At 37.0% G+C, this 18,328-nt stretch overlaps 1 protein-coding gene across 3 annotated transcripts in view; it reads right to left on the bottom strand.

The window, feature by feature from the left end:
- Nucleotides 1-2,728: 2,728 nt before the first annotated feature.
- Nucleotides 2,729-18,328, bottom strand: part of WDR26 (WD repeat domain 26) — a 49,087-nt gene continuing 33,487 nt past the window's right edge. For all 3 annotated transcript variants that reach the window (XM_025381638.1, XM_025381646.1, XM_025381654.1), the window contains exons 10-14: nucleotides 16,381-16,526; nucleotides 16,007-16,085; nucleotides 15,589-15,718; nucleotides 11,281-11,466; nucleotides 2,729-7,430 (exon numbers count right to left, since the gene is read on the bottom strand). In XM_025381638.1, coding sequence (XP_025237423.1) covers nucleotides 7,405-7,430; nucleotides 11,281-11,466; nucleotides 15,589-15,718; nucleotides 16,007-16,085; nucleotides 16,381-16,526 — 567 coding nt within the window. In that variant the 3' untranslated portion in view covers nucleotides 2,729-7,404. The remainder of the gene's footprint in view (nucleotides 7,431-11,280; nucleotides 11,467-15,588; nucleotides 15,719-16,006; nucleotides 16,086-16,380; nucleotides 16,527-18,328) is intronic.

The raw sequence follows: 18,328 nt of genomic DNA, 5'->3' as shown, positions 1-18,328 counted from the left end.
GGAAAACCAAGTTAGTTTAGTTTTTTTGTGTACAAGTTAACAGCAACTTACTGAAAAGGTCTTTTCATGCAAATCCATTAATGGGACAAAAAAGCCCACTTTTTTTTTTTTTTTTTTGAGACGGAGTCTCGCTCTGTCGCCCAGGCTGGAGTGCTGTGGCCGGATCTCAGCTCACTGCAAGCTCCGCCTCCCGGGTTCACACCATTCTCCTGCCTCAGGCTCCCGAGTAGCTGGGACTACAGGCGCCCGCCACCTCGCCCGGCTAGTTTTTTGTATTTTTTTAGTAGAGACGGGGTTTCACCGTGTTAGCCAGGATGGTCTCGATCTCCTGACCTCGTGATCCGCCCGTCTCGGCCTCCCAAAGTGCTGGGATTACAGGCTTGAGCCACCGCGCCCGGCTGAAAAAGCCCACTTAAAACATACTTACCTGTGAAAGGTTCAGGCATGTTCATCTAAAGTTTATGTTCCTTTTCAGAATATAGCATACAGATCCAAAATATATTTTGTTTCCTATCAGAAGTGCATCTGCCTGTTCTTTAAAAATGATTTTTAGAAAGTTTTGTTGATGTTAATAAAATCATGGATCCCTTTTCTGAATGCTTAGGACACAAACTGATATTCTTCAGCTATGGGGGATGAGGGAAAATTATTCAACATTTGGAAACTATTTGGAATACAATTTCCAATCCAATGTGTAGCTCTACTTCTTAATTATATTCAAAAAACAGTAGGGAAAAAAAGCCACACAGGCTTTTTTTCTAAATAAATGAATATGCTAAATGAACATTTAGCATATTCTATGAACATTTAGCATATTCATTTTCTTCTGTTTTTTTAAAAAAGCTAAAGTTGCAGTGAATCACTTTTATTCTAGATATGTTCTATCACCATGGCTAATTGTTTTAAATGTCTTTCCTGAGCGTATGAAAGAATTCTAAAGTCTTAAATCATATAGGAGGGACTAATGTACATAAAATTGCACCAACTTTAATATCATGACCAAGGAAGCCACTACTCCTTATATCAGAAAGGGAAGTTAAAACTTGTCTCATCTGAGAATAACAAAAAACAAAACACAACAAAATAAACTTGATTGAAAATTTGCTATTTATCCTTTTGATTCCCACATTAGCTATAATGACATGCTGATTTAATAACTTTAAGTACATGACCAGAATGTTTCATATATAGCAAGCTCATTTAAGTAGGCTAATCAAGCTTGAGGGCGAAGAGCCCACTGCCATAAAACCAACAACAAAGATTCTTGAAAGATGTGATATTATGAGGGGAATACTTCTGTTTGTTGAATCTTCCTTAACAGTTTTAGATTTTTTGGAAAAGAGAAGTCATTAAATGATGTAATACCAGTTTTTCTTTTGCTTAAGTGGAAGAAAATTAGACTGTATTTTATTATTGAGGCGGAGTCTCGCACTGTCGCTCAGGCTGGAGTGCAATGGCGCAATCTTGGCTCACTGCAACCTCTGCCTTCCAGGTTCAAGCAATTCTCTTGCCTCAGCCTCCCGAGTAGCTGAGACTACAGACGCCTACCACCACACCTGGCTCATTTTTGTATTTTTAGTGGAGATGGGGTTTCGCCATGTTGGTCAGGCTGGTCTTGAACTCCTGACCTCAGGTGATCTGCCTGCCTCAGCCTCCCAAAGTGTTGGGATTACAGGCGTGAGCCACTCTGCCCAGCCAGATTGTATTTTAAATAAAAATCTGTACTCTTAGATTTGTTAAGGCTGAGAAAATTTCTATACCTGGTCCTGGGAATTGGCGTAAACTCTAAATGTAGATGAATAATCTGACTAAATTAGCTAAACCTGCTGTTAAAGTATAGCTGTACTTACAGAAAACAAGTAGAAAAACTTCTCCCTTCTCTTTCCTGTTAATCAGAGGAAGCTGAAAACCATGATTTTCTAAGCCGTGAGCAGTACTAAGGAAGCAATACCACTCACAGCTACACTCACCATTAGTTGGCTGCCAAATACTTGTTTTTCACATTTGAACTTTATTTTTGAACAAAAATAGGGCATGCAATTCCTTTGAAATGCAAATGCTCCTAAAATTTTTCTAAGTTTATCCATGAATGCACAGTGGCCCTTAAAAGATGATCCCAGGCCAGGCACGGTGGCTCACGCCTGTAATCCCAACACTTTGGGAGGCCGAGGCAGGTGGATCATGAGGTCAGGAGTTTGAGACCAGCCTGGTCAATATGGTAAAACCCCGTCTCTACTAAAAATACAAAAATTAGCTGGGCGTGGTGGCATGCGCCGGTAGTCCCAGCTACTTGGGAGGCTGAGGCAGGAGAATCACTTGAACCTGGGAAGCAGAGGTTGCAGTGAGCTGAGATCGCACCACTGCACTCCAGACTGGGCGACAGGGCAAGACTCCGTCTCAAAAAAAAAAAAAAAAAAAAAAACAAAAGATGATCCCAACAGACTAACCACTGCTTCTTTAGTTATCACTCACAAACTCTAGGTACATATATGGAAAGCAAATTCGGCAAATCATAGCCAGGCATGATGGCTTGTGTGTGTTATTTCAGCACTTTTGAGAGGCTGAGTCAGGAGGATAGCTTGAGCCCAGCAGTTCAAGTCCAGTCTGGGCAACATAGTGAGACTCTAAAATACATAAAAATTCAGCAAATCAATTGTTTTAGGCAAAAAGAGTACTACTTAAACATTCAGATTAATGGATATTAGGAGATGTAACACACCAAGAATTATTTAGGTATTCATTCTGTTTATTGAATTGAAAGAAAGGGAATACAAACGATTGGTTAAGTGCTGCGCACTGACATGGAAAAGGTGTATTTAAAAAAATCCCAGTAAAGCAAATCAAAGTTAATGTAGTTTCAACTGAACAAAAATTTAAAGACGTTTAATACACTACACATTTATAAAATAAAAGTCAACAAAGGGTGTTTTGTAAATAATTAGTAAACAAGTGAAAATAAATATCAGAGACCTGAAGTTTTTATACTTTAATGAACAAAGCAAAGAAATTTAAACTAACTAAATATAATCTGAGAGGCAGTTAAAAAAACAAAATTCAAAACCCACCAAAATTGAAGAACACAATCTTTTGAAACATTTAATCAGTCCATAGCAAATAGTTATTACATACCAAAAGCTCTAAGTGTTAACTAGTTCCACCACAATGCCATGTAAATCTTGACAATTTAGATATCTTGAGATCAACACTTAAGTTCTTTTCTTGATCTCTACAGCTTGGTTTGTAAGTACATACATGCTTTTGTGGATCTATTCCCCTCGCCACACACACACACATTTTCAAGGAGCCAATAACATTTTTTCCATCTGTGCCTAAAAATGTTACAATTCAGTTCTAGCACATTGACCCTGATAACGAAAATGTTTAGGTTAAAGATGGGGACACAATTTCAATCTTATAAAAATATACCAGTATTAACCAAACCTTAAACTCAGAGGGCACTTCACATGTGCACGAGACTTTTAGTAAAAATGACAAGATCCTAGAACAGCTGTTTCCAGGACTTTTTAATGAATCAAGTACTCTCTCTCTCACACACACACAGCACACACACACACACATTTTTATACTATTAGTTTTGTTAAATCCAGGCTATCTGGATTAAGTAGATAGGGGATGGGTTTTTATAGTTTTTATTTTTGTAACTATAGGGCAGCTACTATAACAATAGCTTAACAACACTGAAAAATTTCAATTAAGTTCACCCTGTTTTTAGAAAGTGTCTAAGTGTAAATGCAAATTCACCTCTTCTTAAGTTAGTAGTTTATATTAAATCAGATATGGTTTCTGAAATGGAAGTAATGTGTTGGAGAGCAACCCAAAAGGAGAGTTGCTAAATTATGAAAGAGAAATTAAAGTAAAACCAAATCAAAATATTTATACATTTTAGAGATGGGACAAAAAGGATATTAAGAAAAATGTCTTCTTTCCTCCCCATTCAAAAGCAGCCATTCTTCTACTGTGAAAGAAACTGACATGGATATTTTCCCTTTCAAGAGATGTACGATATATTTACCCACTGTGAGGCAGAGGTGATAGGGTCAGTTCTTGTTTGCAGGAACCAACATCCTAAAAAAGAAAATTTCAGGATGGGGAGGGGTGGGAAAGAAGGATTTTCTATTAATGTCATGGAATGCCACTCTAGAGGCAGAACACTCCTAATAATAAAATTCACCATATTACTACTTCTGTTTCTTTCAGACTAAGAAAATACTGCCAAAATTGGATTTTTTTCTCCTTTCAATTGCAGGATAGTCTAATTATTTAAAGTTAGGGAATCCCTTTTTTCCCCCCCACCCAATAAAATGGGCCAATTTGTAGGGATATATGCAAATAAAATGTTCTCTGTTTAAAATACTTACCTGGTTTATATCTGGCCAATAAGAGCAACAGAAATGTAGCTGTTATGAAGACTAAAAAAATACAAAAACCAAAGCTGAAGCTTTGTCATCCCTCCCCATTAACTCCCACTCCAATTCTTTACTACCCACATACTAATCTCAGTAAGCCCCAAGTCCAACATTTTATCATTAATGACCAATTATGTGGAGGAAAAAGACATTTAATTTTATATTTGCTCTAGCCCTTAATCAGTGCATAACAACAAAAACATTTTTAAGCACATGGAAATGAGCCTACTAACCTGATTTTTGGAGCCCAAATTCTCCACTCTATTTTGATCTATGTGCAAAAAGTATTGGTACTTTTCAATTTATACATTTGTTAGTATCCTGTGGCTGGCTTCATAGTATGAGATCACTCTTAAGCCTACTACAGAGCCTACAGCACTATCAGTTTTCAATTAATAGCTATGGATTCGAAAATCCTGCGATCAGTTTCTTATACCATAAAATTCTAGGCTTCTTTACCATTTATTTCACCTTTCTAGCACAGTCACTGCATGGCAAATGTATGAAACAGACGTTTACAGCAAATTGGCACAGCAAAGTACCAGTATATACAGGAAGCTGCCAGTTAAGACAGACCCGGAAAACAAACTCACCTAGCTGCTATAGAAACCTTTGCATAGTTGTTACTCCGTTTTAATAGGAGTTATGTTCTTGTAAAATGTGCCTCACTTTTACTCCACTTTTTAAAAAGTGTTTTTTAACTGTACTTCAGAAGCACTCTGAAAACTCAGATCTAGGGGTGGTTAGGTGAAGTAGAGTAGAATCTGAGTGCCAAATTGCCCCTGAATGGGCACAAATCTCAGTGTTACAAATGCACCGTAGCACACTGTAACCAAATTTGTAAACAGCTGTGGAGTTTCTATGCCCACATTTAGTGATGTTACTGTAGAGACTGGGGTGTATTAACGGCTTCAGGGTATACATGAATCACTTAAAATATGAATGGTTTTTAACTATACTGAGGTAAAGAGAAGTTGCCACTTAATTACATACAGTTACCAATGAAGATTTTTATTCAAGCTTAAAGTAAAAATAATTTTAGTTAAGAAAAATGAAGTACCAGATAAACTGTAACATATATTTTAACTTATAAGTATCAAAACAGAAATTTTTGGATTCTCTAAGTGGTGGTCTCTGCAAAATGGAGCTTGAAGAAATCTTTTACATACCAATTTGATAAGTCTGCTGACCACAATCTGTCATTTTCTTTACTACGGGCTTCTGGGAGAATGCATGCTATTTTAAGGCCAAATGTGTTTTTCTTTCTTCTCCCTTTCCCTGACTTTTCCCTTTCTCCCATCCCCAACCACCTACCCCACAATGGAAGAATTTTTGACATCCAAGCCCTCTCTCTTTGTGGATCCTGGAGGAGTCTATTCATGATCATGATTATATTATAGACTTGGCTATGCCTAAAGGGGAACTTAGTACAAGACTTTTTCTTCACCAGAATCTTACTTTGGGGGTATCCCATTCTCTTTCCAACAGCTGGGATCACCCTATTTATCCTCTACTGAAAAAGGGAGGGAATTTCAAGGGAGACTATGTTATATTGTATTCAGCTGTTACGGAGTTTAAAAGCACAATGTGAACATCAGGCTTTTGGCTTATTTTAAATGTGAAATTCTCAAAATTAAAAGTGCTTTTCTATGAAGGAAACCTTTCCTTAAACAGGAGGGGAGAGGGAAAGACTATCCACAGCACCAGTTTAGAATGAGGTTCAGTATGGCAATATCTGAAAAAACTGAGAAGAAATATTCTTTAAATTTATGTATCCCTATATGTCAAAATATTAAGGGCAATTAAGAGAAGTGACTATGAGGTTTTAATCCCAGTTTAAGTATGTCTGTAACCTGCTGAATTCTTCTAATAATTTCAATTATACTATAAACCTCCAAAGTGGTTATATCTGTTGATTTCTACTCTTTTGCTAGATCACACCAAAATTACTTCCTAAGTTGAGAACAACTTGGAACAAGCTTTACTGAAAACCAACTGACTACTGATCTCTCATGTTGGTGTATTTAAAATTCTTTTTGAATCTTGAATTTCTTCAAGATCGGGTACTGATGTTCCTTCAGGAATAAAACAAAAGGGGGGGGAAATCTTCAAAGCATTACTCTGAATTTCCTGTGTAACGTCCTTCCAAGCACTGTTTCTGACCATGTCTCATGTGGTATTCCAGAAGAGCTTCAGTTATACTGCGTATCTAAGTCATTGAGGAAACTGTTTTTAAGCTGGTTTAGATTCCACATGTATACAAATGAAGTCACTTTAATCCTATAAATACTTCTTAATTTATTTTTAAAAAATTGTGCTGTTAACCCTTTTACGGGGCAACAAGCTATGTGAAAAGTACAAAACTTTTTGTCAAATGTAATATTGAGAGTGCTTTTGACATAGTTCACTGGTTTATCATCTGGATCAGTATATACTGCGCAACGGGCAAGGCTAGAATCCATGAACCAAGCTGCAAAGATCTCAAGCTAAATAAGGCGGAAAGATTTGGAGAAACAAAAGAAGGAAATTCTTTCCTATCCAATGTATACTCTTCAGACTAATGCACTCTTTCTATCAAGCCTTCTAAACTGTTAAATAAAGTTTTCCAAACAAGCATTTAAACTTCATTACACAGAAGAGCAACAAGAATGGTATCCTGCCAGACAAAAGACAGGAAGGAAAAAAATATATATACTGAGTTCAATGGGTAAGCCTGAATGTAGCACAGTTCTTCACAACCGATGGGGGGATAATTCAACATGGTGTCCAACAACGTTCTAACGACGTGCTTCATCTCAACTGGTTACTATGAAGCAAGGTGTAAATGTTTGGCCCCAATCGGGCTTCAGAAATGGTTCTTTTTTCATGACGAGCATGTCTGTCCAGCTATCAATCATGTTTGTTTGCACCAAATCCCAAGCCATTAAAATACGACTAATTTTAAGTTAAACAGAAGTCGTCTGCTCCAAATTCGCCATCAACTATCCATGCTACTGCATTCCTCTGAATGAAGACAAGATGAAATGTATGGGGAGGGGTGGGGAGGGGGATGGAGAAGAAAAAGAGGGGAAGGAGAGAAAAAAGTTACCAGTTAGAAAGTTTCAAAATTAGCATTATGACATTACAAAATTATACTATCATTAAAAAATCAAAGCAAATTCTTGATACTTTCATCATACTCATTAAAACAATGTGTGTATATCATGTCTTAGACCATATATTACGATCTAAATTCATGATTATTTTGAATACTGAAGAAACCCAAGTGAATAATCATGTTAGAATCTAATGCTTTTATTTTTTTGAGACAGGGTGCCACTCAGTCACCCAGGCTGGTGATGTAATTTGGGCTCACTGCAACCTCTGCCTCCTCGGCTCAAGGGATCCTTCCACCTCTGCCTCCTGAGTAGCCAGGATTACAGGCACCTGCCACCATCCTGGCTACTTTTTGTATTTTTTTGTAGAGATGGGCTTTCACCATGTTCCCAGGCTGGTCTTGAACTCCTGAGCTCAAGCGATCTGCCTGCCCTGGCCTCCCAAAATGTTGGGATTACAGGCACTGGCCACTGTGCCTAGCCTCAGAATCTCATACTTTTCAGATATAATTCATATACTATTCAATGCAACCATTTAAAGTGTACACTTTGAACCTGGGAGGCGGAGGTTGCAGTGAGTTGAGATTGCGCCACTGCACTTCAGCCTGGGCAACAGAGTAAGACTCCATCTCAAAACAGAAACAAACACAAAAACACAAAAACAAAAAAACAAAAAAACAAAAAAAAAAGTGTAAAATTCAATGGTTTTTAGTGTATCTACAGAATTATACAACCATTAACAATCAATTTTAGAACATTTTCAACATTCATTAGCAAACACCTTCCCAAGCCCTAAGTAATCACTATATCTATGTTGTCTATAGATCTGTCTATTCTAGACCATTTCATATAAATGGAATCACAGTATATGGTCTCTCGTGTCCTGTTAGCATACTGTTTTCAAGGTCCATTCACTGTATACTTAGCATACTGTTTTTCACTTGGCATACTGTTTTCAAGGTCCATTCATACTGTAGCATGCATCAGTACTTTGTCCTATTCCATTTTATGCATCCTTCAAAAAAAAAAATCACGCTTGTAATCCCAGCACTCTGGGAGGCCAAGACAGGTGGATCACCTGAGGTCGGGAGTTTGAGACCAGCCTCACCAATATGGAAAAACCCCGTCTTTGCTAAAAATACAAAATTAGCTGGGCATGGTGATGTAATCACTCAGCTACTCAGGAGGCTGAGGCAGGAGAATTGCTTGAACCCAGGAGGCAGAGGTTGTGGTGAGCCGAGATTGCGCATGGCATTCCAGCCTGGGCAACAAGAGCAAAACTCCATCTCAAAACAAACAAACAAACAAAAAAAACCCCACAAACTTAATTCTACTGTTAAAATAAAATTTTATTTATAGTCCATAATTCTACTGTTAAAATTTATCCCTTTTGAAATGGAGTTGAGTGAAACATTTTTATTTAAATGACTTACAGTATTTTACTGTGTTACATTTTTCCTTTTTTGTTTCACCTTCAGAGACAGGGTCTCATTCTGTCTCCTAGGCTGGAGTGCAGTGGCATGATCGTAGCTCACTGAAGCCTCAAACTCCTGGACTCAAGGAATCCTCCTGCCTCAGCCTTCCAAGTAGCTAGGATTATAGGCACAAGCCATCATGCCTGGCTGTATTTTGATTTTTAAATATTGATTTATTCAGCCTCATCTACATTTTTCATTAAGGTCTATCCTAAATAGGTATTACTTTAATTAGAAAAAGTGTTTCGGGGGCCTGGCGTGGTGGCTCATGCCTGTAATCCCAGCACCTTGGGAGGCTGAGGCGGGCGGATCATGACGTCAGAAGATCGAGACTATCCTGGCTAACACAGTGACACCCCGTCTCTACTAAAAATACAAAAAATTAGCTGGGTGTGGTGGCAGGTGCCTGTTGTCCCAGCTACTCCGGAGGCTGAGGCAGGAGAATGGTGTGAACCCAGGAGGCGGAGCTTGCAGTGAGCCGAGATGGCGCCACTGCACTCCAGCCTGGGCAACAGAGTGAGACTCCATCTCAAATAAAAAAAAAAAAAAGAAAAAAAAAGAAAGTGTTTTGGGGGTGGAAGGGGAATACTCAAGAAGATAACTTGCAAAAGGGACATAGAGCCAAATATCTGAATATACAAGTATTGTTTTTCTTTATTTCAGGTGAAAATGACAATCATTTTAGGGCTACACCCATGTTGGCAAAGTACAATGGAGAGTTGCTGAACTGGACCCAGATCCTACAAATTAGCCAAAATTTGGCTCACTCACCGAGGTGAGGGTCTACATTAGTCAGATACACCAAATAGCAGCACACTCTTATTCCATTGCTATGGAGGCATAAAACATATCCTCTTCTGGAGTAAATCTGTTACTACATACCTAGTATTTTCCTACTTCTTTAAACCAAGTATGTTTATTTGAAGAAATAACTTCCAAATGACTAATAAAATGAGAAAAGCACAGATTGAATCACAGCTGCAGATCTATAAAGACTTTGGGTTTGCAGGCCTTTGGTTGAAACCCAAACAGGACAACACAAGAAGGTAAAGATTTCTGGTCTTAGCTGATTTCCTAGAGGAATGTTAGAATGTCAGGTAGTGATCTACAAATACAAAAAGGCCCTTCAAGGTTCTGGGCAAACGAATAGTAGTTCTCAAAATTTTGACCCCTGTGCTCTTCGTGTTTTGTATTCTCATCTCTGATTGCATATCCTTACCAGCCAGTGAGATGTGGTCAAGCCTTCTACAGTCTGTACCACAGAGACAAAAGTATAGGGAATATACTTTTTCAAACCATACAAGCTACTCCGATAACCCTCCTCCACAGAGAATCACTTAACTGAGAGCAATTAGTCATCTTTCACACTAAAAAAAAAAAAATTTAGGTGGGACATGCTTAACAAAAAATCTGTTTATAGATAAACTGCTTTCTTCTAAGCAAACTAAACATTTTACACGCTCTATTTAAGAGTGAGTCATTGACATGAAGTTTCTCATTACCTCTTTGCTGTAGTACTGATATATCATGTTCAATTAAGCTTTTGGCCTTAACTGTTACCCTTATATTTTGGCCTTTCTTCATCCCCAAGTATCTCAAAGTGGTGGAAAAAACCTTTCAGACTTAGACTTGAAGACCTGATGGCACTCAACAAATGAATTAGTTTTGCCATGCTGCAGTTTCCTTACCTCTAAAAATAATGATAAAAATACTTCCCTTATAGGACTATGAAGACTTTATGCAAGATAGTACATGTAAAGGGATTAGCATGCTGCTTGGCACACAGGTACATGATCAATTTTAGTTCTCTTCTCTTTCCCTATCCATTAAACACAACTCATGTTAGTATGATGCATGGTGTAAACAGACATTAAACAGTAAAATCCATAATGAAGATATTTAATATCTAAAGTTGTTCAAATTTTGAATGGTTAGTTTCATGTGTATAAAATGCTTCCTACAATATTACATTTAGGTAGCATGATGAAGCAAGATTTTCAGTAAGATTTTAAAAGTGAAACTACTATATAGCTAACTGGATGTCAATGAGGTATCATATTCCAGCTTATTCTTTTCACTGTCCCCCCGAAAACAACCACTACACTATTGGCTCTTAGATTACTTAAACTCATTCTGTGGCCTGAGATAGGCTACAATATGTAAAAGAGAGAAATCATATACCACACTTTAAATAAACTGCTACTTAAAACTGCTTTAAGTTTGTAACAAGCCAAGCAATGTTTCATTTGGACAAAACATAGTAATATTATACAATGGTATTACCTTCAATATTCTGGTGGTCTATAAAAGGTGCTGGTCCCCATATTCTAACAGTGCCATCATCTGAGGCGCTGGCCATCATGGATGGAATCTGTGGGTTCCAGCTCACACAGTTTACTGTACGTGTGTGCCCTGTCAGCTCCGCAATTGGCAGTTCACTACGTTTGTGCCAGATGTAAACCTTGTGATCTGAACATATGGTAATTCACAGAAAAGTTTTACATTAATAAAACCAACTGACTGATCTTAAATTTATCATTCACTGCACACAGAACAAGACTCTTTACTAGAACTTAAGGGGAAAATAAATATACCATGAATAGTTTAACATGTTACCTTATGAAAAAACGTTTAAATATACACTTTTTTCCTGTTAAAAGATGATCAGCTCTCATCAAGTCACACACAAAAAAACTATCTGCAATATTCTGTCAATACATGAGTAATGAAGAATTATAAATCAAGGCCTTTGAACATAAATCCAGGATAGAGATGGTGATAAATTCTATGGAAATGAGAAGTGACAGAAAAGCAATGTATCCAAATTGAATAATGAAGCAAAAATGAAGACGACAGCTAAACCTTTATTGGGTGCTTGCAAAGTACTAGGTATCAAGTACTTAATGCATATTATTTAATATTCATCACTATCCCATAAAATGGGTATTCTGCTTATCTTTTTTTTTTTTTTTGAGATGGAGTTTCACTTTTGTCACCCAGGCTGGAGCGCAGTGGCGAGATCTCGGCTCAGTGCAACCTCTGCCTCCTGGGTTCAAGCGATTCTCCTGCCTCAGCCTCCCGAGTAGCTGGGATTATAGGCACGTGCCACCATGCCTGGCTAATTTTTTGTATTTTTAGAGAGATGGGGTTTCACCGTGTCAGCCAGGATGGTCTCCATCTCCTGACATCGTGATTCGCCCACCTCAGCCTCCCAAAGTGCTGGGATTACGGGCATGAGCTACTGCGCCCGGCCTGCTTATCCTCTTTTTAATGGTGGTTGAAACATAGGTTATGGTTAAGTGGTCTGCTCGTGGTTAACAGTTAGTAAATGGTAAAGTTGGGATTCACATCCAGCAGCCTTGCTCAAGAGCTTACTAGTGAGAGTAGACAATGGTCCCTTATCTGCATCATGATATGGCTTTGTAGACTATAATCTCATGAAGTGACCACAACAATCAGAATCCCCTACAGCTTTGTTTCTTTGTAATAAACTAATCTTCAAAAAACTAGCCACATAGTATAGAGAGTATTGGTTGAGAGTATGGGCTCTGGAATCAGACTACTCAACATTGTATCCGTCCTCCAACACTGACTAGCTGGGTAACTTTGGGCAAATTACTCACTCTTTACAACCCTTCACCTGTAAATGGGGACACAAACTTCGTATCATGTTGTTATAAGGATTAAATATATTTGTATATGGAAAGGTGTTTGGAATAAACACCATTTATTACTGTGATGAGATTAAGTACAGGCGACAGTTCTTGAACAGAGGGCAGAATCCCAGGGCAAATTAGAAAGGTGTATAACTTAATGATGTATCAGTTAAGTATGTGGCCAGTGTGCAAACTGTCAGTGGGTGTACTGCCAATTGAGGAAACCTTAGAGGATGTGCCTTAGCTTCAACATTTCTGACATGAAGATAAAAAGCTGGAACTGCATCTGAACTTTTTGTGTGTGTATGTGTGAAGCAAAAGCTAAAAGGCACCAATTAAAAAACTGTATTTATCTTCTTAGAAGTATCGGCTGCTCAATAATTTTTGAAAATAATTTTTTTCTTACATGAAATGAAATTAGGAAAAAAAAAAAAAAAGTAAAGACAGATTAGCTGTATTTCCTTCCTAAACTGAAGAGGTCCACAAAGAGAAGGACCACAGGGTTAAAGTGTGAATGCAACTGAAATATTTCTCTATTTGGAGGAAAATGTTTTTGTGAATATATATTCAAGAAGCATATTTGCTGAAAGGCAGGAAAAACAGGATTTGAAGTAATCAAGGTCAAAATGACAGGCTTTATCATCAAGTTCTGTTTGCTGTATCAATTTGAGAAATCTATTGCTTATGCAAAGGTAAAAAAGTAAGTCCAGTTTTTCTACATATTGCCAGCACAGTGAAAAGGCTTGAGTAGTGGTACAACTTTTTTGGGAAAAGGTTTCTTAATTGCTCTATTTTATACTGGCACTTACATATTTGGGGATTTGGAGGGTCATTGAAATACATTCCTTACAAATAAATGGCAAATGGATTACTGTGGTCATCCTGGGAGATAATATACTCACTACATCTGATTGATGTTCAAAACATTTTCAAAACCATTGTAAATCACTTGAGTCATAAGAAGACTAATCTCCGTACTTGACAGTGGTCTAATAGGTAGCCCTAAACCAGAAGATAATGTGGTTTAATTATAGTATTCGTCAGGGTTGGTTCTAAGTTAGTTTGGGCTTAAAAAAAGTTTGGCTTTTCTAGGGATAATGGTAGCCATACATAATTTGAAGTACCTCTAGGGTACATATTTTTAGAAAGAGCTGTACGGGATTCTCAGGCATAATTAAGAGATAATTAAGAGAAAGAAAACCTACCAGAAGCAGGATTGAACAGACCATGAGAGAAGACATCTCATAAATAGGAATTTTAAAGCAAGAAGGCTTAACATATTTAGACCACAGGAAAATTTAATTAGAAACTAATGTCTATTATCTCCCACGATATATTAAAAACAGACAAAACAAAACAAAAAGCCAATAGAGAATCTAGAAGTAGATTTTTCCTGTCTGGAAAAAAGTAAATTCCCAATTGCTACCTAACAAATCACTCTTCTTTCCTCCCAATCTCATCTGACACTGATTTTTGGTGGAAAGAAAGAACTGATGAATTCAGGCTGGGCGCAGTGGCTCACGCCTGTAATCACAGCACTTCAGGAGGCTGAGACAGGTGGACTGCTTGAGCTCAGGAGTTCGAACCAGCCTGGGCAACACAGCGAAACCCCATCTCTACAAAAATTCCTTGGGGCTACTTGAGGGGCTGAGGATGGAGAGACTGCTTGAGTCCAGGAGGTGGAGGTTGCATCAAGATCGTGCCACTGCACTTAAGAAAAGAAAAGAAAAGAAAAGGAAAGGAAAGGAAAGGAAAGGAAAGGAATAGATGAATTTATATGCTTGATGTTAAAATATAAATCTCTAAATGTCTTTCTTTGTCCCAATCCTTAAATATGCCTTATTCTTAAAGGAAAACCTCATGTGCACTTTATGATCCGCTTATCTACCGACATCAGTTTTTTGTCAAGACAGGGACAGTAAACATCTTATACATACAATAAGTGGAACATAACATAATCTAATTCCTTGGTCTATCTTATAAAACCAGATTCAGTATATATTTTTTACTTTTTGTAGAGACAGTGTCTAGCCATGTTGTCCAGGTTTGTCTGGAACTCTTGGCCTCAAGCAATACTCCCATCTAGGCCTCCCAAAGTGCTGACATTATAGGTGTATGCCACCATGCCTGGCCAAAAAAGGTGACTTCAATAATTTGCTTTTATGGTACCTAGAACTGTACAGTGGGTATTCAAGAAAAATGTGTTGAATAAAAATGTGCAATAATTTGCAACTAGTTAGGTTCCTATCACCTTAAAAAGTACACTAAATTTTATTACTGCCTCACTTATTTGTGCTTGCATCTTCTAAACAATTCACACTTTAAATCAGAGTGGCTTTAGGCATATTCCTGTCTGGAATACTGACACTTTTAGATTAAAGAACAAGTTTATTCAAAACTGTAGTAGTAGGAAGAATTCAGTTAATTTCAGCTTTCCTAAAATCTTAAGAATTATCAAACTCAAATGAACTCTGGTGACCACTGAAGAAATACTGAAGAACTATAGTTAAATCTGTCCAAGTTCAGGTAGAGCATCATAATTAACCTTGATTTTCCAGACACTACCAACCCTTAAAAACCATCAGTCCCATAAAAATACAAGTCAACATATCAAAGTATAATAATTTAACTAAATCTTGATTCGACACATGCACCAAACACTCTGCTACATGGTCAGAATAAGCACTGCTGATCCATGACAATATGGAGGGCTTAGGTCATTACAGAAAAGAAGAAAGTAATACATGACAGTATGTAACAATTTGTGATAATACGGGGGCTTAGGTCATTACAGACAGAAATTAACCATGTATTGGATAAATAAAATAATTTTAATTTACTACCTTGAATTTTCTTGGAGATGTGACTGCCTTCACAAATTGAGATTTACAGACTTTAATATCAACATATGTAACCTGATAAGGACACAATTTACCTTCACTGCCACTAGCGATGAAGTCTTCATTATGGCCTCCAAAACATGAATGAATTGTATAAAACCCTTGCGTAACACCTTGATACTTTCTTACTAAAACTCTGTCTTGCAAGTCCCATAAATGAACTCCCTGCAGGCAAAGGAGAATACAGGTATTTACTCTACCTCAACTCAAACCAATTTTAAAAAGCATATGTAAATGTCCCTTTGCCTGATGAAATATCTTCATTTTCTATTATGTGAAATACCAATATTCTGACAAATTTACGGCTGATTATACACATTTAAGGATCAAACACATGCAATAAAATTTAAGGGTAAGTACAAAATTTTGTTAATATAAATACATTGAAAATAACAGTGAAAATAAAACTTGTACTAAGCCAAATTTTTCAGAAAATTATACTAATAAACATACCTGAGTTGCTACATTTAACAAAGCTAATCGGCCATTTTTTGAAATAGTAAAAGACATAATAGGATGATCTTCTTGTACTCTGGAACCAGAAAATAATTTGTCAAAAACAACATATTAAGAGTCAAGACATTCAAATTATTAATATATAAGATATACTACCTTAAGTATGACAATTTTGCCTGTAATCACTATTACACACTATACTTCAATTGAGATGAATCTGAGTTAATGATTACTAAGTACCATGTGACCACCAATCCAAATTACCAAGCAAACCAAAACAAAAAACATGAAAACTGTGAAAAGGCAAGTTCCACTACACATTTTAATATAAAGCAGGTAATTGTTGTTTAATGGAAACAAAAAATAATTACATGTTCCTATCTGTAAGGTCCTCGAAGTTATAGCCCCGAATTCGCTGGTGTGTATCTGATGCCAGAACAGTCTTCCCGTCACTCAAGCACCAAAGGCATTGCACTCTTACCCCTTCCCAGGAGTCAAGGAGATTACCATCTAAATCCTGAGTAAGAAAAAACTACTATTAACTTCATTACTCAACAGCACTCAGAAAGCAAATAAAGAACCAAAAGACTCCCTTCACAGCATCTTTTAGTAACAGGTTTTTTTTTTTCCTGAGACTGATCTCAACCTAATTGTTCTAGAAGTGTTTGTAACCATGAAAATTTGAATATAGGTCAAATTTCATTACAACCATACTTAAGGGAAAGCAGAAAGACACTCTGTAGCTCTATCTTCCCTTCAATGACTCACCATGCATAAATAATACAAAGAAAGAAACAGTCCCTAAGTTCCAAGTAAGGTCTTATTTTTATTCGAAAATAATTTAAACGTTCCTTTAAAATTCACTATACTGGAATTTGTCCTATAGTATTTAGGAGTTGCGAAATGGAAAAAGATTTCTAAAACATTTTATGGCTTCATACGGACTGGAGGAATCTGTTAATGACATTTTTCAAAAATTTACCAAATTTGTAATGCGCTCTACAGATCAAAGCTCTTATAGTCATTAACTCATTGAATATCCAAAATTCTGAGAGGAATTCCCCTTTCCATTTTATAAGTGAGATAATCCTGTATCTTGATGCCTTAACCCAGTATAGGACAGCAAGCTCAGCAGAAACATACATGATCATCTTGCACGCAGGGAATTAAGAACAATTTATAACCATACTGAGATAATACAACATCAAAATCCACGTGTTCCAAATGAACTTAATAAAAGAACCTGATAACTTGTTTTAGCTAAATTAAACGGCTTATTATTTTTAGTTTAAAAAATTGATCTGGGGTCGGGTGTGGTAGCTCATGCCTGTAATCCCAGCATGTTAGGAAGCCAAGGCAGGAGGATCATTTGAGCCCAGAAGTTTGAGGCTGCAGTGAGCCATGATCACACCACCGTACTCTAGCATGAGCGGCAGAGAGGGAGACCCTGTCTCTTAAAAAAAAAAAAAAAAAAAAAGAAAAAATCTGGACATGCATACTGGAACCATGTGAGTCTGTAACATGAGACATAGAATCTAGACACTATACTGCAAGTAACAGATAAAGTTTTATGGCAAGGTAAACTATGATTTATGATATAAATGATACTTATGATATAAAGTTTACCTTGCCATAAAACTTATTTTAATCATTCCAACAATCCAAAATAATTAGGGCAGCTACTTATTAGACGTTGACACAAAGATTGAAGAGTTCTCTGGTAGCACTTGTCACCACTTTTATTATTCAAACATTAATTAAAGGGAGTCTACTCATAAAATTCAGCATTTTTTTTTTTTTTGGTTACAAAAATCTCAAAAGAATTAAAAAAAATTTTTTCAATTCTTATAAATTAGAAAATTGCTTATAAGAACAAAAATGTTTAGCATAACACATTTTTTTTTTGTTCTACTAAACCCAAAGTCTATACTTTGTACAAATATTTGAAATGTTTAAAAGAAAGGAAAAAATAACCTAGAAAATTCTATTGGACAGCGCTTGTCTAGGACGATGGCAAAGTAGGTGTTCATAGAGTATATTTTGTTTTACTTATTTATTTTTTTGAGACAGAGTTTCACTCTTGTTGCCCAGGCTGGAATGCAATGGTGTGATCTTGACCCACTGCAATCTCCACCTCCTGGGTTCAAGTGATTCTCCTGCCTCAGCCTCCCAAGTAGCTGGGATTACAGGTGCCCACCACGATGCCCAGCTAATTTTCGTAGTTTTAGTAGAGACAGGGTTTCACCATGTTGGCCAGACTGGTCTTGAACTCCTGATCTCAGGTGATCCACTTGGCTCGGCCTCCCAAAGTGCTGGGAT

Source organism: Theropithecus gelada, chromosome 1, assembly GCF_003255815.1.
Source record: "Theropithecus gelada isolate Dixy chromosome 1, Tgel_1.0, whole genome shotgun sequence".
In the NCBI taxonomy this organism is placed as follows: Eukaryota; Metazoa; Chordata; class Mammalia; order Primates; family Cercopithecidae; genus Theropithecus; species Theropithecus gelada.
Note: the sequence above shows the minus strand (reverse complement) of the source record. Positions and strands in the feature narration are given on the sequence as shown.